At 39.9% G+C, this 21,385-nt stretch overlaps 1 protein-coding gene across 2 annotated transcripts; it reads right to left on the bottom strand.

Moving 5' to 3' along the window:
* Positions 1-1,215: 1,215 nt before the first annotated feature.
* Positions 1,216-20,610, bottom strand: LOC119560699. Of its 2 annotated transcripts, none has more exons than XM_037874285.1 (4): positions 20,022-20,610; positions 13,699-14,051; positions 1,607-1,806; positions 1,216-1,526 (listed from the first exon to the last, which is right to left on the bottom strand). In XM_037874285.1, exons 2-4 carry the CDS (start codon positions 13,884-13,886, stop codon positions 1,483-1,485), a joined length of 432 nt encoding a protein of 143 aa, XP_037730213.1. In that variant the 5' UTR covers positions 13,887-14,051; positions 20,022-20,610; the 3' UTR covers positions 1,216-1,482. The 2 variants fall into 2 exon arrangements, with proteins under 2 accessions (XP_037730213.1, XP_037730214.1); XM_037874286.1 differs by lacking the exon at positions 20,022-20,610 and adding an exon at positions 18,905-19,507.
* Positions 20,611-21,385: the final 775 nt, after the last annotated feature.

Here is a 21,385-nt window from a genome sequence, read left to right as displayed (position 1 = left end):
GGCGCGTTTAGAAGTTGCTTATAAAATTCAACAAAGTAAACGAACGCGGCTCCAGACAAAAGCCAGGATAAACAGGTGGTTTGTCCTGGGCTTTTGCAGCGTTTCATTGTTTATTTTGTTCGTTACAACATGGAAATCCTCTCTTATTTGTATAATGTTGTATTTATTTACTATTATTAACACATCCCCACGAACACCACACTCACCCGCATACTTCATAAAACAACGCACGTATCACAACTCCCACACACACGCTCGCTCATACAAACAAGAAGGGAAACGCATTGAATTTGATTTTGTTTTATAAATATATAATTTACTTCGCCAAACCTACAAAGCGTATACTAACTTAGTCCTCTATTAAATACTCTTAAATTATTTAAAACAAGTAACGTTCAGAGTCGAGCGCATTGAACACATCATCGAGAAATGCGAATCATTCGAATGAAACCATAATAAAAGCCCCCCCCAACTAAGGAATATAAATACAATGTAAAGCCACCATAAACCATCTAAGAACAAACAACATGAAGCAAAACAGAACAATTCTTCTCTCTTATTTGGAAGAACAGTGTCAATAATATGTAAGAAAGCAAACCACACATTTTAACATACATTGAAGATGGAGATGGAGATAAAGATAATGGTACCGATAAAGATAAATCTAAATAATGTTGTGTAATTCAAATTAAATAAAAACAAAAATCCAACAAAAACAAAACTGCATAAAAACATAAACGTAATAATATAAATATAATGAGAAAAATGTGCGATTTAAATTTATTATTTATATAAAGATGAACTTATAAAGAATAGAAATATAGCAAGTAAATTTTATTAATTTAAAATTTATATATATAAAACAAACAAACCATCAAACTAAAGACGTTCGAATTTATTTTTTTGCCAAATGTAACGTATCCTCTTTTTTGTCGGGGTGATCATGTTCCAAGCAAGGATCGGTTTAAAATAGTAAGCGGGTGGATCTATATATTATATAGTTTATTTAGCTAAAACTACGAGCCAATAGTTTTCTTGTTAGATGTGTTGTGCTGTACTTTACGCCTTAAAATTAGTGTGTGTTGACCATTTTCCATTTTTTTTGTAGAGCCATCTGGTAAAGGTTATGAAAATGAATACTTTCCAAGACCGATGCCAAAATCAATTGGATTGGTAAATCTAAATGGTTCTACTTTATTTTTAAAAAATAATATTTCATATTTATTTGAAGTAGTGATGTCTGGAAAAGCTGTTGTGGATCACGCCGTGATTTAGTTGGATTCAAAGTTCTTCTCGATATGGGGTCCAGAACCAGTCCTTCCTCTGGGATTTCAAGTATATCCTTCCACCTCCTCCTAAACACCATTATCGTTGCATTAGCCTGTCGCGGCGGCAGTGAAGATAGTGGCTGTGAATTGTCAACGGCAATAATTGGCTACACAACCAGCTAACCACACTGCCAAAGCGCATAGCCAATTGAGGTTACTTGATTGTGGTGGCACTAATTTGGTAAATTCGTTCGGGCTCTTGATGATTGATGGATGGACGAAACACAAGGGGAACGGTTATTTTTAAATATTTCGAACAAAAACCGCTTGAATCTCACCATCTTGCGGATGTTTTTTTAGAGCGAACTTCAGTTGGTAGAGCTTTTTTGGCGCCACGAGCGCCACCTTCTGGCCAATGTTGGGCGGGGGGAAACTCGGGGGATTTCCCGATATGCTGCTTTTTATGCTACGTTGCGTGTCGTCAAAAGCTTTTTCCGGCGGCAGCGGGGGCGTGGCAAATGTGGGCGGAATCATAGCGCTGTAAAATATGCAATGTTAGCCGTTAGTTTTAAATTTAACCGATTTATATGGGTATATTCTTGGAGTTTTTAATGTTACCCTCTGATTTTATGGGTCTGTTCTGGCCTAACTCCTCTCTAAAGACCTAAATTCCACCCCCTTTCATTATAAATAATATATGTAGAGGCCAAGTTTAGTTCACAAGACCTCTGTGGCACAATTGCAATCATTATAATTGGGCCAATTAGAGCCGGAGTGCTCAAGGTCATCGCAAGCTCTACGATGTCGTGGCTTGGAGACCTTGCCGCCCAAGGTTTCATCTCCGTGCCTTCCACAGTTCATCGCCGGACTGCCCTCGACATGCAAATTTCCCCAGGCGAAACAAATAAAACCACATCATACATATACAGTTCCAAGTCTTCATAGAAGATATTCATACTCATATTTTTTATTTTATTCTTTATTTAAAAGCAATGTCTTACAGATATATATATATATTTTATTTAACTTAAAGATAAACTTATTTAATTCTATTTTAGTCTTTAAAATCAGTTTGAGAATCTCCTCTTGTCACACTATCACAAAAATTGCATATTTCATTTCATATTATTCGCATTTTCTTGCATTCGGGAAGATTGTACGTTCTGGAATGTCGTACCAGATAGTGCATTTACATGCTTCAGAATGTTTCAGTGCAAATGCACTCCTGACACGCAGCCCAAAACCTTCAGAGGATGCATATTATCGTTATATCGTTTATATATATATATTTTACTGTATAACTGAAACAAAAACTAAAATTATGTTCAGCACGGCGGCACATCGTCGCGTTTTTTGTTTTTCTGTGGTTCAGCTATGGGAACAGTCAATCGATCTTCGGGTGGCTAATACTGGATTGGATATGACGGAAAACGAAAAACCGAAAACGAAGGTACGGGGGTACATAACTCCAAAACCAAACAAAGCTCAAACGCATGCAGAACAAAAGTGAAGTGGGAATGGGACTGGTGTTGGGAAACCGAGTACAATGAACCATGAGCTAAAGAACCCGATCCCAGAAACAGGTGATAAGAGGTAGCAGGTGCCAAGGTGCGCAGCTGATAAAGAGGGGCTGTAATCAGCTCGGATCGGGGGATATATATGGTATATACTATATAGGTGGGGCCTCGAGGGGTGTGTGTTCAATGTGGGTCGATGCGGATCGCTGATTGCCCATTGCCGAGCGGTTATACAAGTCGTTTGTGTGTCACCAAATGTCATTCGGCCCGAGTTTTTCCATGTTCTGGCCCATCAGTCAGCGCAATGTAAGCTGGTTTAAAATCGAGGCGGAAACTGAATGAAACTGGCACCCCAGATAAGATAAGCAGGGCGATTATAAGCTGATTGCTCAAAAAGCAACTAATTCAGTGCCGAATTTTGTAAGAAACAGCTGTACTGAAATCATCAAAGCAGTTCCCATTGCTTTCTGGAGCAGAGATTCATTTCTATTCTGGCCAATATATAGAAGCAGTTTGGCCAATGCAGCCTTCAATTTTGACTTGCTTGGCTGCTTTTTACTCAACTCTCGGTGGGTAGGTGTGGCGCATAAACACAAAATAAATCCAAAAACGAGGCCAAAACATTGAGCAGGCATTGGGCCCAAACAAAACAAAGGCAAGAAGTGGAGGAACAATAATTGTAGAACTCAAACCAAGAGCCATTGAATCTCGAGTGGAGCAGCACAAAACTGAATTTTCACAATTCAAGCAACCCACTGCGTATACGCGATGTGTCATCTAAATGCGCACATGCACATTTAGAGTATAGAGTATGGAATATCTGACGGATAATAAACGGTCTTAGCTTGTAAAATTCATAATGTGTGTAACCATTTAGTTTTTTAATCGCGTGTTTGTGTTCTGTGCGTTCCAATTTCGAAAGAACAAGAGCTCGGGCAATTAAATAAATTATTGTTCATTTGTGTCGCTGTGTGCGCAAGTGTGTTGGTGTATTGATAAATGAAAAGCTAGCTCATGAGCTTAAAAAGCGTTAACTGAATAAAGAAACAAAATGTGCCTCCGTCTGCCCGTCAAATCGCTAGTTTCCATGTGCGTTAAATGGGTTACATGGTCGACCTGGCGGCTGAATGAAAAATTTCTAAAATGCCCCAAAACACCTTCTATCGCCCACTTCCCCCCGCTAAGCTCTGCGCTCCTCTTTATGGCCCACTTAGTGGCTCGGTTATAATTTCATTAGGCAAATGCTGAGCATTTTTCATTAGCACTTCATGAACCGATGGCCCCTCGGTTTCTGAGTTCCCCTCGATTCCACAGTGCCCCCCCCCCCCCCCCCCCCCCCCCCATTAAGTTTACTTTTATCTGGGTCATAAAAGCTGGCACCGCCGGCAAACAGAGTTTAAAAGAAGTTGTCGTCACCGGAAGTGACCCGAAGTGTTACCACACCGAAAAAGAGGGCCATAACGCTACTTAAATAAATTACAGTTTGACTTGGCCGAAAAAGAATTGCCAGAGCCAAAAGAATAAGGTGGAACTTGAAGCTATCGCGGTAAGTTATACTAATAATTGTAAATAAAACCCGATACCTAGTGATACTGCTTTTGTAGTTGACAATTAAATTTTTCGTCAAGAAAAAAATAATTATTATTATTAATAGCTTTTTTAGTGACTTATAAAGAGGGGCGTCTAATTGTCTCGACCAAAAATCATTTTTTTGTATTTTGAATAAAGACTTTTAATAATCCTAAGGCATAACAAATACAAATGTTATTCTTTTATAGTAATAAATTCAATTTCCCTATACTACGAAGTAGGGTATTAAAACGAAAGAGTGCTTCCTAGCCCTAAGGCATGAGAAACATTTTGTAATTCTTCGTGCTAATAAATTCAATTTCCCTATGAAACAAACTGACTCTTGAAATCAATAAGCCCCAAAGTAGGGTACCAAATCGAAATAGCTTTCCCCTGCCTTTCAATTCAGCGAGTCGCATGATCAACCGCCCAAACTGAAAAACACGCACGCTGACTCTGCCACTTATTATCTGCTAAATACACACTCGACTGACTCAGATACAGATACATTCATACATCCATGAAATTTGGTAGGCCCAAGCACGCGGGCACCCGCAAATTTGGAAAACCTATCGCTCGGTGTACGCTGCGTATACGTAATCGTAAGACGAGGAATGCTCACAATTCGATTCTTTATCTGTAGACGGAAAACAAAAACAGCCAGACAAGTCAAAAAAAAATTGGAAGGTAGTTCTTGTCTGGTTGGCCGGAATTTATACAAATTTCTGTGAGTGATTATGGGCGTTTTTCATCAATTTCTTTACTTTTTGGAAACGGATTGCGTTTGCCTGGCAACAAAGTACGATATGGAAATATGTGTCCACGATTAGCGGAAGGAAAGAAATTCCATCAAAACATTATCTCGCTTGCCGTCACCATTTACGTGGCTGCCCCAGCGGCATTTATAAATAACACAGTCCCACAATTGACGCAGCCAACTAATGACGAACGCTGTTTTTTGCTCTTTTGCTTTTGGTTTTACGGCAATTTTTTGTCTAAATTTAAAAAGAACAAAACGAACTGAGTCATGCATTTGAGGCGTGATACCCAAAGATCATAAAGATCTGAGTTGCGTGCGTATGAAAGAAAAAATAGGGAAATGGGGGAAGGTTTGACCAAAACAATAATAAAGTTGGACAGCATTTCGGAAAAGATAAGTCCAGAGAAGCGAAAGATACATTTCTTAGAATTTCCAAGCTGATTTTACTTGAAATATCTGAAACCCCTTTTATACATAAGCTTATTTCTGTTCTGGGAACCTTAACAAAAAACTCTTTGCCACACATTTAAATAATGCACACACTTTGAGCAACTTTCTTGGCATAACTGACGACTGAATTCATCAAAGTTTAAACTGCCTTCCGAAGAACAACAAACAAACTGCGACTTGTTCGAAAGGACATCGATAAAACCAACTAAGAAGAAGATTTGTTGGCAGGCCAGGTTGACCTAAATCGTTATGGGCTATAGACTACAGACTATGGGCCTCAAGCAGTGTCTATCGTATGGCAAAATGCCGTGTCTTTTGCCTTCTGGGTGATGTAATAAGTGGCAGGCGAAGTGACACACAAGTGTGCATTGAATTTGCAACAAAAAAAGGAGGGGGGGGGGGGCTTAAATAGGGTGTCAGAGCGGATTGAAAGTGGGTAATAGATGAGTTATGCAGTGGGCCATAAATTTGTCATCCTACTGCATTTTAGCCATATTTATAGGAGCACTATTCGACTTGATTCAACGGGAAAACTAATAAATGTCAGCATTCTGGCAAATAAATATAGATAAATTTCCCTGCTGCTGCTCTCTCTCTTTCTCTCTCTGCGTGTTTTTCTTTCTACATTTTTTTCCACTTTTTTTTTTCGTTTTATGTGGCATGGCAACATTTCACTTTTCATTTTACCCTGCAAACGAACCGCCCTCCAATCCGCAATCCGCAATCCTTGCCAATCCACAAACTGTGCACTGCATTTGGCCCGCAGCCAAAGAGAATTTTTATTTTTGGCTCCTTGGCTAAGCTCACGACTGCAGCCAGGCCATGGATGGTGCCCCGTGTATCCGATAGATACCCATACCCATACCCGTACCAAAGTTATCTAGGTTGGCTATACTATATACCATGCACATAGACCATAAACTGGCGGCCCAACTACTACTGACTGACTACAAAAATCAATAATCGGCGTCACGAAGCCCATCCAATTGTAATTATCGGAGGTGCCAAAAAGCCCATTTCAAACTAATCAAACTGCAACTTGGTGGGGGGGGGGGGAGGTGAGTTATAGGGTAGACCCCACAACCCCTCCGCCTTCAAGAAACTAGGTCATAACACTGACCCAGTTTCCCCTTTACATAACTGCCATAGAGTGGTGGCAGATCGACCTTTATGCGGAGTAGTTTTGCAGGCTGCTGCATTGCCATCTCCCCATAAACGACCTTGCGGTCCGGGCTGAAGGTCGCCTTTGCTAGCCAAAAGGCAGCCAAACATTTCACCATTCCACATATACGTTTAACTTAAAGAAATATATTTCGAAACTTTGAAATACTTGAAAGCAAATAGCCACACAACACGTGATTCATTTGGGAATTTATACAAGTTCTAAACAAATACGGAATGCTAGACCTGGCTTATCAGCAAGTGCTAATCATTCTAGTCTGGTGTACCGACAAATTAGGAGTCTCAACCGATTTGTGTGCCTACCTAAGTGAAGCTGACTAACTATACATATATGTGTATAGTCAATGATCCATCACAGAATGCCGCCTGGCATGATGTCATAATGATATCTGTTTATAGGGGTTTACGTATGTTCTAACAGCTGCCGGCTGCTGATATCAGTTAAAGTCCAAAATCCAAATGCAAATTATATAGAAATTCACAGCATTCTGGCTCTGTGTTTATAAAAACAAGGTATATACCTAATTATAAAGACTGCCAGCTGTGTTTATAACGAACAACAGACTGCAAAGTCAAAGGAAAAATTTATTATCTATTTTTTGAGAAGGAAAATGTATCCAAACTTTGGGTTACCAAGTAATATTTTGAAGTATATTAATGTTAAGTTGGTTTTTAGTGAAATTTTCAATCAGCTTTTTAAGCTCCTAACTGGTTTTTCCCCATCCATCTTGACATCAAATCAATCAAGGGGGATTTTTTTTAATGAATCACTGAAATACTTTCGTATTTCTCTGCTCAAAATAAGCTGTTTCTTCATAGCTTTTGTACGTTTTGAAATTTGCATTGGCTTTGGAAATATCTGTTTGTGTTTGCACGCCTGTTTTCTGTGTCAAATGCATTTTTCAGTCATCCACCCACACGAAATGGGGGGGAAAACAACAAAAATCGACCTCATAACACCCGCCCACTCACACGCACACACCCAAGCAGGTGAATGGCGATTCGCGTGTGTGTTGGTGTGCTGGTGAGTATTTTTCTATGTACTTATGGCCTTATGTAAAAGTCGCTTCGTTATTTTTACACAAAATATTGCAATTTGCCCACTCACACAGGCAAACACGCATACGTATACGCAGTGTATACGGTTTATGGCGAAACCGTGCAAGGTCAAGTGGCCGAGTGTGAGTTGTTGCTCTCGAACTGCTCGGATTGCAAGTGCCAGGGATTTAATTGCCCTCGCCTGAGCGTGTATCTTCTATCTTGTATCTGTTAGCTACCCTTTCAAGTCGCCGAAATCGGGGTTTTAATTAAGATTTCACTGTGCCCCCAGTTAAGCCTTTGTTTTTTTTTTTTCAGAGCATCTGCATCTCACTTATATAAGATGATGGCAGAATGCACAGAGAGATAGAAAAATTTGGGTTACAAGCGAATGCAGCGATACTAAATTTAAAACTGTGTGAGAGACAGAGAAAGGCATGCTGATTGTTTTAAACAAATTGCCAGACTAGACAGCAAAAAAAAAAAAAAAAAAACACTACTAGTATCTGTGTGAGTGAGCGAGAATGTGTGAGAATGTGTTGGCATGGCCATTGTTTTTAGTTGTTGTTTGCCAATTACAGGGTGTCTCTCTGTTGTGGCATTGCATAATGCCCAGCGAATTGCAATTGCAATGGCAGATGTGCAGCTAGTCGACTGATATTACGTATACGCCACCGAAAAGTGAGTGTAAAGGGGTTGCTTGTGGGTTTTTGGTTTTAGGTTTATGCAATCCATGAGGTTAATTTAAACACTATGGTCTCTGGGGGGTAAATCGCAGTTAATCAGCTGTTCTGTAGATCGATCGACTGTCCGCTTTAGCTGTGTATTTAGCTCTGCCCCTGGCGACTTCCGCTCGTTGTGGCCGACTCGATGGGGAAATGAACACTGAAGCTGGCCAACGGCAATTGGCCAACAGAAACGGACGTCGGCGATTGCAGTGGCAGTGGCAGCAGCAGCAGCAGCAGCAGCAGCGACGGCGGCGTCAACGTCGACTGCAGCTGCGATTCTTTTTGGCTTTTCTTCAGTTGTTGTAAAAGGAAAACTGTTACAATTTTAGGCCAAACGCGACGCGAACCGATACCGTTTTGATGGCCACGTGTGTGTCTGTCGCTCGTTTGCCAGTGTGTGTGTGTGTGTGCGAGTGTGTGTGTGTTGTGGCAAAGACGCTCTAAGGTGAAATATACTAAATGCAGGGCGGAATTTGTTCGTACAAAATGTATTTCTGTCTCTCGCTGCAAATGCAGCTGCCACAACACAGCACACACACACACCCAGGCACACACACAGACTTTTTATTTCGCGGCTAAAAACTAAAAAGTCAAACTACTTTGGTCTAATGCTGAAGCGCAACTGTCAGCTGCTCGGCTCGTTCAAAAAAAGCTAAGACGCTCGGCCATTGCGAAAAGCAATGGCTCTCGTTTAAAGCTCTCTCTCTCTCTCCTCCCTCACACACACATGCACAGCTGTAAACGCACAGCGGAAACGAAAAGCTTTTGCCGTTGCACATGACGCAAACAAAAACTATCTTGTTCTCTTTATCTATTCTTCTCAGCAGCTCTCACTCTCTTTCTAGCTGGCCGTCTCTTTCTCGCTCGCACAGTTGCAGTTTAATGTTCAAGGTGATGTTTGCCTGTGTGCGTGCGCGTCTGTGTGCATGTGTCACAGTTTTTGTTGTTTTTTTTTTCGCGAGAGAGATTCCACAATTATGCGAAATTATCGATCAAATTTTGTTCTAAGGTCAACCTTAAATTGAAAATTCCGCTTTTCCAACAGCTGCTATCGGAATTGTTAATCTCGTCATGCACGACCTGCAGCATTTCGTGTGATTAGTGCCCCACTGTCATTATAATATTATTTCGATAAAACGAGAGCTGGCACACGATCTTGGGAACTGAGTGATTTATATTGAGCTGACAGGTTGAATTACATTAAAAGTTCATATAAACCCTCTATTCAATTTTATCAGTATTTTAAAAATATGATACTTTGATAATAAAAACAAGGCATGTTATAAATGTTTTTAAAAAATTGGAGAAAAAACCCTCATAGGAGACCATCATTACACCTAAACAATCTTTATCCTTACAAGTAAATACTTTAATGGATGAAATGTAACTTATAAAATACAGAGGAAAGTCTAAGATAAATTTAATGAATTGGAAAAAGGATCATACCAAAGAATTCTTATTAATAGGATTAAAAAAAATCATGAAAATAACGAATAAATATATATAAACCCTTTTACTTTAAGACTAAGGAATATAACTATTTAATTTAAGCTTTATGAGGACGTAGAACATTTCTGAAACAAAAATGCAATTCCATTTCACTTAAAAATATAAATGTGATGACTATAACATTTATCGTACCCCGTCCAATAATGATTTAATTGGCCGACCCGTAAACTTGTTATTTCCGATGATAAAATCGACTAAAGCTTGATTTCTATATCCCTCGATTGCGTAAGCCGTAACGCTTAGCCATTGTCTACCATTTGAGTGCGAGTTTTTATTGAATTTGATGGCGTTTTATATGCGAGCACTTCAATCGCAGCTAATTTCATCATAGAACCTGTCATGAGGTCACCGAAGGCGAAACTGCGTCGAGCACAATGCACACTCCATTGCTTTAATTACCCTCTAGATAATTGGTATTTCTAGCCCCGGGGGTTAAAATTGATTTTACACTGCGATTCGGCCGAAAAAATCATGGCAGTGATAGAACCCAGCGATTGCATAAGACTCGGGCAGAGAAAGAGACTCTTAAATGCACACGTACCATATGCCATATAGTATACCATACCCACATACCTTATACCATCAACACGGGGGAGAAAGGAGAACTGTTCGCTCGGGCAGAAAATCAATTTCGTTTTCCTTGACCTCAGGGGGGAAAAAAGAAGGAGAACAAAGACAAAGGGGAGTGTCGACAAAGGATAATTGACGGTCATTTGAAATGCAAAAGTGTCGAAATGTCGAAATAATGTCACCAAGTTGCCTTTGCACAGCTGCAGTTCTTCTTTTGGACCAAGAACTCTTGGCCAATTCGCAACGCCTCGCATCTAGTACCAGTGCTAGTGTTTGAGCCAAAAAACCGAAGCGAAACGAAAATAGAAAATGCCAAATGGCTTTCGTTTTGCAGCAAGTGCACGCGACTGGGTGAAAATCAGAAAAACAGAGAAATACAGAGAAAAATCGGTCGAAAATAAATATATACACGAGTATAAATCACAGGCGAAATCAATTTGCAGCATGAACATCTTTTTAATTGTTTATGCCAGCGATTTCTAAAGCTGATTGCTGTGGCCATTGCTGAAATTTCACTCATTACTACGGACGGTTTGCGTTTTGTGTGCGGGGCATAATGAATGATTTTAAGAGTTTTCAGAGCGTTGCATTCGATGCGCCCATCATCGCACCTCAAAGACCCACAGACCCAGAGCCCCAAAGCCCCCAAAGCCCCGAAAACCCCTCGATGTGCGTAGCGGGGGATAAAATGCATACATTTAAATTAAAAAGAAAATCGGAGCAAGCGTTAAAAAAAAACCAATGCTAACGGAAAAGCGAAATTATAAACATTCTGAATGTGTAACAAGAAAATGCTGAATATAATCATATGCAATTTTTGTCTTCTCACTGATTATTTTCTTAAACGATTCTTAAGTCTTAAGATTATTTTATTCAAATTCCAATTTATCTCTTTTCATTGTTTTCTTTTTTTGTATATTTTTTTTAGGGGGAGAAATGAATACTTTGTTGAATCGAACTGAAGCTTATGGCTAAGAGAACATCATTTTAGTATGGCAAAATTAGGTTCGTAACGGAATGTAAGAAACAATTAAACGAAATGAAAATTATTGATAAATTGGACTTGCAAAACAAATGGTATTGTCCTGAGCAGGAAACTGTTAGATCTGGAGATAAACTTACCCGGGCTCTGAAGATGGGGGAGAATCCTTGGTGGTTCTGGAGCTGCAAGGATGCGTAACGGCCACTGGATACCACCAGCTGTGTTCACTTGCTTGCAATTCATTCAAAGCGAGCACAGGGTGTATCCCAATGGCAGTTGCATATGGAAATGTCGCTTTTCGCGGAAAGCTCAGCAGGGACACGAACCGATTTTCTCGCTTTTCTCGCTTTTCCTTCACCTGCAGTTGAAGTTTCCTCAGGAGTTTTGCTTTGCTGCACTTTTGCTATGCACGCTTGGTACATAATTGACTTTTGGCACACTTTCCGTTTTTAATTGGTTTTTTTTTTATAGAATGTTCTTATTGATTTGCACTTTTTTCACTCTTCATGTCGATATACCGAATATTTTTTTTTATATACTTCCTACCTACTTTTGCTTCCTCTAACAAGTCCCCATTAAATGGGATATATATTTCATATTAAAGTATCTTAAAGCAAGGCACCAAATACCATTTTTTTTTATTTTTTTTAAGTATTTGTATTGACTATTTTATTTTCTGAAAACCTAAGTGCTTAAAATTCACAATTAAATGCAATCGCATTATGAACTTTTAAAAGTCTTATACTAACGTTATTTAAATTTAAAAACTTTATCCAATAAACCAAGCCTGACAAAATTCTTTGAGCCATTGTACTTTCACATTTAAATTTTATTAATATCTTTAATTTCCATCTTAATTTTGAACAAAACTTAATTCCTTGTATTAAAGCAATATTTAAAATGGAACTTTAATTATTATTGTTATTATCATTATTAAATATTATTTTTTTCTATGACACTAAATGTATATCCACTGTACTAACATTATTTTTCCTGTAGCTAATTATACTTTTTTAATAATAGTAACTAATAACACCCGTTTGCACCTATTGAACTGTGTTATCCCCAGCACTTTTCCTGACATTTAAAACACAATTTATTGCACTTGTGCCATCTGTGACTTCTCGCTGGCCCAACTGGACCTCTTTTCAGAAGGATAACCGAAGTGTGTTTGGCCTGCATCTCGTCTCCTTGGACTCGGCTCCAACAGCTGCCAGCCGACTTGTGGGTTGCTCTATATAAGCGAATGTATCTATGTATCTACGCCCCGTGCCCCGGAAAGGGGCGTGTGTATCCGAGAACTGCCCACGCGTACTGCTGCCTGGGTGTGGAAAGGTCAAGGTGCAAGATAGCAACAACAACCACAACAACGAGTGTTGCATACGACAAAAATGCCAGTTGTGTGTGTGTGTGTTTTTGGAAGAGAGCTCGGTTCGTGTCGTTCTTAGCTGCTTAATTATTCAAATTTAATTGCCATATGCTGGCGTGCGTCAGTTGAGTTGGGTTTTATGTAAGTACACACACCATATTGTTTGGGTTTTTTTTCTCTCTCTCCTATTTTCGGGCTGTGCTAATCAATTCTCCACACCTGATTTTGCCATTAGGGCGACGCGCCTTTAAAATGAACTTGGAACGAACCGCAAACGCACACACACGGACACAGACACAAAGGCACACAGATACAGTAAGTACGGGGGATAACTAGGCGTATGCGTGATGCTGACCTCATCGGTCGCCCGCTCGTCACCGAATAAACTTGGCCAGCAGTGAAGCTGCAGCTGGGCTCGCACAGGTGGAGGTCGCGGCCGCCTTCCACTGCCTCCCACTTCCCACTCCCGCCCCGCTTTCCCGCTCTTCCAGCCCGCTTTTCATTCGATTTTCACTTCCACTTCCCATCCTATCCCCCTAAGTATGCAACAGTATGTGCCTACAACAAAACAGCAAACAGTTGGGCGACGTCGACAGCGACGCCGACTGCGCTGCCTTAAGCCGCCCACGCAAAAGCTGCGCTCTCTCGCATTTTCGCCATAAAACAAAAGCTGCGGAGAGCGAAGCTTGCGCTCTGCTCTGATTTGGTTTTTGTTTAACTTAATCAATGGCAAAAACAACACACACACATACATACCTCTCTTTGGCTCTCTTGCACTGCCTCTCCCGTTTTGCCGGCAGTAAAAAGTTTTCAAGTTCAAGTCGCTGCGCTGAGAGGAGAGAGCGCATGTCTGCTTTGCATAGGCTGCCTCGCTCGCACACCCACACACGCGTGCAGTTGCATTTCGATTGTTGTTCCGCCTTTTCGCTTTTTGCTGTCGTCATGCAAAAATCAACGAAATCGCAATCCTCTTCTTTTGTTTTTGGGTGGTCGAGTGGGTGGTGGGCGGTGGGTGGTTGCTGGGGGTGTGGCAATCCGCGCGTCTTAACGCTGCTCAGCTGAACTCAACTGTCGCTAATTAAATTTCCATGCTGACGCAGCTCGCCACCCTAAAAATAAACAAACAAAGACATTTTTTTTGTTTAGAAGACCATCGATAAAATGCAGGCTAAGATTATCGATTCCGCAGCATACACATTTGAAAGGCGCTGGCCATTGGTCCGTCTATAAACAAACATTTCGATCTGCCATTCGTTTGCAGATTTTATGAGGGAGCAATTTTCACAGGAATTTGGACATACCACACTGGGAAATTCTCTGAGATTATAGGGATTTCCATTGGGTTTATTACCTAATAAGTTTACTAAGGACAGACAAAAGCTTGGGTGGTTAGGTATAAAAAACTTTAGACTTTTGTAAGCGTTACTATAAATATTTAATTGCTTTTTTTTTGTTTAAGTGTAGGTGTAAATATAATATCTTTTTTAATAATACCCCTATGGTATTTTCTATAGTGGTACTTTTTCTATACACTTAATATGGTGTAACACCTATTGAAATCTATCTACCTTTAACAGTCGCTGGGAGTTTTATGTTAGAAACTAATTTGATTTTAGTGCTGATAACTTTTACAAATACCCATAAAATGAATAGTTCTAATTATACCACAGAAAACTGCAATGATAAATGGAATTTCGTATAGATACTATGCCATATTCGATTTTTTACTTTGGGGCTGTAGTTCTCTAGCTTAACTAATGGGCCAAACCTAAAGCATTCGATGCCCCTGCCTTTAAGAGTGATTCACCCCAGTGCATAAATAGTGGGGAAAATATAATGTTATTTTCAAAGTTCGCTTTAATGACCGCCCACTCAAGGTCTTCCCGAGTGCAATGCACACTGCAAATTGCACTTTTCCACTGCTGGTGCAACGAACTCGCAGCTATGCAAAATGGAATTTAGTTTAATATGCTATTTATGTGCCAAGGGGCTAGTGAGAATTATTTACTGATTCGGATATTAACATATATTCTTTAAGATACATTGATTTGTCTGTATTTGGTAAGTACCAAAACTTATCTTACTTATACTTTTTGAATATGATGTACGTTAAGGCCAGTTAATTACTTAACTTTAGATATTGATAGAAAATATAGATACTTCTGTGGTTATGGTTTACGTTAAGGCCAGTTAATTACTCCCCCAGGAAAGTGGAACTTTTCGCACTGTGTATGGAATCAATTTCGGGGTTTGGGGGATCGATGTTCCAGCTTTTTGCTGTGTTTACTGTTGAGCTACGAGTCCATTAAGTAAGAACACGCTGGCGATTAATTAAATGGCCAGCAGAATTCTCGTTTTGCTTTGGCAGGTAGTCAGACAGGTCGAAAGGGGGTGGGGGGTGATTGCAGTCGCCACTCAGCGTAATCATCAACATCAATTCAATTAAAGCTCCACGGGTGTACCGCGCGTGTGTGTGTGTAAGTGAAAGATAATAAAACTGAGAGGCAAAACGCATAGAGCAATAATAAGTGCGAATAAGTGTCGCAAGCGAGCGGCAAAAATTTATCAGCTACACTGAAAAAAAACCTTAATAACATAATCAAAAAAAATATTTGAATTGTTTTTTCTAATTTACTAAGTAAAAAGTAAAATTTGATTGCACCCCTACGATTTTAAAAACGATTTCATAATATCACTCTTAAGTTGTGTACAATTAAATCTAGTTTAAATGGTATATTAAATTCTTTAATTTTTAATTTTTATATGCTTAAATTTTCGCTCTGTGTAGCTGATGCTTCACTGTGCGCGTGCGACAGAGAGCGAACGATGTTTGCTGGCACTTTATTTCTTTGCCAGTGAATGTTTGCCGCCGCCACTTTTTGGCTTACTCTTTATGCTCTTCGCCTCTGCTTTCGCTGTGTTTGGTGCTTCTGCTTTTTGCCTTTTGTGCTGTCTTTGCTTCCTCTTTGTTTGCCGCCGCACGTGTAGGCGTCTCTTTCTCGCACTGAAACGTGCCAAACTGGTTTGCCACACATACACAAACACCAATGCACATGGGTACAGCACAGCTCTATGGCAACTACGTGTTGCCAGCTCGCTCGCACTCGCGGCCTAAGTGCTGTATGTACAACTAGTATCTTAACCTTGAACTTGAAACACATACACGCACACACACACACAGGGGCGGAGAGAAGAGAGAGCGACACACTGAACGAACGGTAAGCACGAGATGCTGACGCCTCTGCCGACGTCGGCAGAGCTTTTGTGTGCCGCTCTCTCTTTACGCCTCTTTTCCCCTCTCTCGTTTTCCGTTGCCCATTTTGAACTGCAGCTTACGCGATGCATACGTAATACGGCGAACACCTGGGCCGAGTCATCATCGTCCTCTAACCCTATTTGGACTGTCCGTTTCGGTACCGCCCCCCCAAAAACACGAGCTCTCCTATCAACATCCCCAAATGCCATCCATACAGTCTCAAATTCTGGGTTCCAAATGACGCCACGGGGCAATTAAAAGGGTGCACCGCAAGAAAACCCCATAAATAAAGGTTATTCCTGGAATAAAGATTATTTCGGAATGGGATTTCTCTTGAAAGTGGATAGTTTTTATCACAAAATGGTTCTTAACTAGCCTAATTTTTATCTAAAACTTTATTATCTAGTTTAATAACCACGTATTGAAAACTGTTGACAATTGCTAAGTTCTAGCTTATTAATATTAATTTGAAGTGAACAAATTTATTTCACAAATCGGTATATTTTTTTAGGTTTTTGACCAACTTTACTAAAATTACGCATACGCCATGTGATCAAAAATAATATTTACCCGTTATAAAGTCCACCCAAAATGCTTAGAACTTAAAAGTATTCCTTCAATTTGAATCTAAACAAATTATTTTTAGATATTATAGCAAAGTTTAATTAGAGATAAAACATTTAGATAAATATACTTGAAGTTAAAGTTACTAAAAGGTAAAGGTTAACTTTTTGATGAAAATATAATACACTTCATGACTTATAGGAACTGAAAGAACACACCTCCAGAAATGTTATAATTTTCACCACTTCGATATTACTATCCCATATCTGTCATAACATCGATTCACAGACCATTTTCTAGTACATTTACTTTCTGTGTAGCCGTGAAGATGCCTTTTCCTGCCCAGCCCCAACCTGGCTTCCGTAATTCCGAAATGAGTGTGGGCCGTGCGGAGATGGGGCGAGAGTTACGTAAACGAATTTCGAAATCCCATTTACCCACACGTATGCAGATGCACACATCGATGAGCCCGTATCTGTATCTTGTGCAAACAAAAGCGGCACGCAAAGCTAAACCCGAGTCAAGTTCAGATACAAAACACAAAAATATCGCATTGTGTGGGTTGGTTTTGCTGTGGTTTTTCCACCGAGGGGCGGAGAAATTGCACTTGGATCTTGATTGACTGCATCGCATAGCTGTATTTTGAGTGCTGCCTTTCTGGGCGAACGTCAGTTTACAATTTCACAGAATTGTTTACCGCACTCGGCCGATCGTGTGTCAGTAGATAATCTGAGTCACACATATACGTACAACATCTGTACATTGGTTGGGGATACGTATAGAATATAGAAGCGCTGATCTGCTGATGACACGTGATGCAATCGGAAATCAACAGGCTGACTGGCTGGTCGTAAAACTACAGACTTATCTGAACGCTCAGTAGTTCTGTAAACGGTTTAGTAATAAACACAGTTTTTATGGGCCATTAGATTGATATATTCATTTTAGATTTTAATAAGGAAATCTATTGATGATCTTTTGACCTATTTCATAGAACAAAGACAGAGCTAAAAAGTAGTTTCCTGACCTTGATATACATTCTGATTTTATTTTATGTTTAAAAATGCAATCTATAGTTTACAACTATTTTATCAAGGGCTGTATTTATAGGTTCATGCGAAGGAATGCAAGAAAGTAACCTTAAATGCATTTGTTTAAGTAAAAATTCTGAAATGGTAATGTCTTAGTACTAACAATGGTCGTATAGGAACTTTCCTGATCTTAAAAAAGGTACCATCTTTGGAACCCTTGAGAGAATACTTGCCAAGTATATTGTCTCTGTAACCCCTTACCATTTTTTCATTTGCTTATATTAAGAGCAAATCTTCTCGGTTCGCATTCTCCATTAGCGACAATTGCCAGCAAATGAGTTTCTAATTGTTGGTGGCGAGTGAAGTCATAAACAAGTTGGGAGGCTGACAAACAAAATGGCCATAATAATTTCGCGCAAAGTTCCTGAGAATCATAATTCCCTTTGGCCAAATTCCGAATAGGTTTCGTTCGGTTCCACACACATATATGTATAAACGGAACTGTTTATAAGCTTTTTCGCATTTGTTTTGTTTATTTTCGCTGCTGCTGTGGCTTTTTTTCGCGATTATGTATTTTTTCTTGGTTGGCTTAATTCGTGTTGTTTATGTTATAAATAAGTTTTGATATTTCTGCAAATTCCGGGCAGGAAAAACAAATGATTGGGAGAGAGATGGCCAAAACATATTGAGTGCCATGGTGTGCGTGCGAAAGAGAGAGAGTATTTTTGCAAACAGGGGCGTAAGCTTTGGTATTTAAAAGGGGGATGTAAGATCTTAGGGGTTTGTTTTTTATTTTAAAGAAAGAATCTTCTTAAAACAGTTTACTTTATAGAGAACTAGAAACCACTAACACTATTGGGTTAGAAAAGCTTAAGTTGGAAAAGTTTTGTTTTAAAACAAGATGAACGCTAAAGATGGGTTTAACCCTTAAAAACATTTTAACCCCTTTCCGGTGCGCCTCTGTTTGTAAAACTTAGCTTTTAGCAATTGTTGACTGTATTTTCCGCAATCACAACGTCGGTGGGTGAAAGGGAGGTTGGCGGGGGTGGCAGATTGCCTTTGATGACGCCGTCAAAAAAATGTTAACTACGACGCAATTCAGTTTACTCACATTCTGTTGTTTTCTGCCACATTTCTTTTTTGTCTGTGTGTTTGTCGATACGTTTGTGTTCTCTAACATGCACTTTGATTTGTTTTCCGGGCTAATAAGACATATTTTTCCAACAGGAAAGATTTCCAAGGAATAAGCACTTAATCCTTTTCGAAATTTGTTGTGATTTTCCAAAGGTATATTTTTGTATTTATTATTTAATGAATTATTCAATGGCTTGCTTCAAAGGCAAATGTGATCGGTTGAAGGTACCGCTGTTTAATGTCGCCGCTTTTTTTTTGTCAGCCATGGAAAGTTCTCGCCTCTGCCGCTGCCGACGTCGGCGCCGGCAGAGCTTCTATCTGCCAGAGAACACTCTCTCTTCGGAGCTCTCTTTCGTCAAGTTTTTCGATTCTTCCTGTTCCTGTTTCTTGGGCCTGCTCTTGGGCAGTCTCCTTCTTTGCCCTACTGCCCCACACACCTCTCGAAAACCCGAAAAGCACATGTGACTCTCTCCGCAATGGCCTTCAAACTGGCTCCGCTCTCTCCGCGTTCGCTCTCTCTGCACTCTACCATTCTTTCATTCATTATTCTCCCTCCCCTTTCCCAGGCCATCCCTAAAATGTATCTGTATCTGCGCACTTTTTATCTGTGTTTGCAACTCACTTTTGCTTTTTGCGGATTCCTGTTTTTATTGCGACGCTTTTCTAGCCGAAGCAAAACAAAACAAAACGATGAAAAACAATTTCAAGGGTTCGGGGGTTCGAGATCCTCATCCCTTGATCCTTAGGAAAAGCTCCACAGAGCTTTGGAAGCTCCAGCAAGGAATGCGAATGTGCATACTTTGACATTTTAAATTGGATTTCGACTTGAGTAATTTAGATATTGATATAAAAATGAAGTATCTATTCAAAATATTCAGATCAATTTATAATATATTTTAGAAAGGGTGGAAAAGCTTTCCTAAAACCCTAGATTTAGTGCAGATTTCGAAGGTTTGGCTGACGAAATTTACAAAGGGGTGCAACAGAAATCATTTCAGCGCTAAGTCGTGTGCAATTTGTATTGATGCACATAAGAAATTTGCACTGAATGCGCACCCCCGAATATTTGTTTTAGTTTTTTAAATATTACTCACCTTTTAGGACTACTGCTCACTTTGTATTTCTCTCCCTTTGAACTTAGTTTCGAGTTTTCAATTTTAAGTTTCACAGACTTTTTTCAAATTGGTTTTTGCATTGTTGTTTCTTTATGTAAGAACTCACTTGTTTGGGGGCACGTATTTAAAACAGTTGTGAAATGCACTTGCATTCTCTGAAGTCCATTCCGCTCTCTATCTTTCGTTTTTTTATTTCCGTGATTCTCGCAGCACACAGTAGAATGCATTTGAAAATTATTTCGAATTTTTTTGGGTCATAATTACCATTTTTTCTTTTAATTTGACAAGCACTTCGCGTTGAATTGAACACAATTAATTTGCAATTATTGCATTGTTATTCGCTTTCGCATTGTGAGTGGGTTGGTTTTTTGGCAAATTCAATTTCGCTGTTGATGTCATTTGCGTGTCTAATTGGTAACGAATAATAGAGGGATTGTTTGCTGGCTTTTTTGGGGGTATAATATGTAGTACTTCTTGTTTGCGTTTAGAATTCTTCTGGTTCCGATTGGGGATTTGCTGGGAATGGAGCGTTGTTGGCAGCTCGCCTGCCGCACTTTCAATGCCAACGCGCAGCCCAGCAGAAAATGGCAGAGCCGTCGTCGTCGTCGCAGCTAAAAAGCCCGAAAGCTTCCGATGCGAAGAGAGAAGAAACGAAATCGAGCCACTGTGGGAGAAAAGGGAAGAATGGGGCCCATAAGGGGAAGAATGCTGCATATGTATGGGATATACGATGTATCTGTGTGGTGAAAGGAGCTGAGCGTCCCACTGCCAGAATAGAACGTTCACGAATTTACCCACATATAGCATTTTGAAAAGGGAACTCTGGCAAGCTCAGCTCAAGTTCAAGGATGTTATGTAATAAAGCGGGGAGAGAGCGCCAAATGAGGTGGTGGTGGTGTAAGTGCAAGTAAGCAGCTCTCTCGCAGTAACACACACATATGCAGGCGTTCCTCATCTGATCCCCTTTCGCTTTCTCACTCGCTCTCTCTATCGCCGTCTCCCTCTCTGACCCTCCCCCCACCAAACCCTCGTTCCCTTCTTTGGCATGTACTTGCAGTTTAAGTTGTGCAGTCTGCCCTGACGCGCCTTGTTTACTGCCATCGCCCCTGTACAGTGATCACCCGATAAGGAAGAACGTCTACTCTTCCTTAGCCATAAGTTCCTTTGAGATATAATGTCCTTATTTAGGACTCCTAAATATGCCAAAGGGTTCAGATATGGCATAAAGATTTAAACACATAACATATGTTCTTTGTTTATATTTCTTTATAATTCCCAACCAGTTCTCGCTTTTGGTAATCTCTGAATTACTGATGATAGGGGAAAGGCTCAGCTAACTATTT

The sequence above is a fragment of the Drosophila subpulchrella genome, unplaced genomic scaffold (genome assembly GCF_014743375.2).
Source record: "Drosophila subpulchrella strain 33 F10 #4 breed RU33 unplaced genomic scaffold, RU_Dsub_v1.1 Primary Assembly Seq354, whole genome shotgun sequence".
Classification (NCBI taxonomy): domain Eukaryota; kingdom Metazoa; phylum Arthropoda; class Insecta; order Diptera; family Drosophilidae; genus Drosophila; species Drosophila subpulchrella.
This window is presented reverse-complemented; position numbering and strand designations above follow the sequence as displayed.

What these genes read in the sequence shown, in the direction of transcription:
- LOC119560699 (XM_037874285.1), bottom strand. Translation starts at nt 13,886, where the DNA reads ATGACGACAGCAAAAAGCGAAAAGGCGGAACAACAATCGAAATGCAAC. An exon ending in TGCAAGAGAGCCAAAGAGAG is followed by an intron (nt 1,807 to 13,698) that starts GTATGTATGTGT and finishes CATATTTTACAG; the next exon opens with CGCTATGATTCCGCCCACAT. An exon ending in AAAAAAACATCCGCAAGATG is followed by an intron (nt 1,527 to 1,606) that starts GTGAGATTCAAG and finishes TCAATCATCAAG; the next exon opens with AGCCCGAACGAATTTACCAA.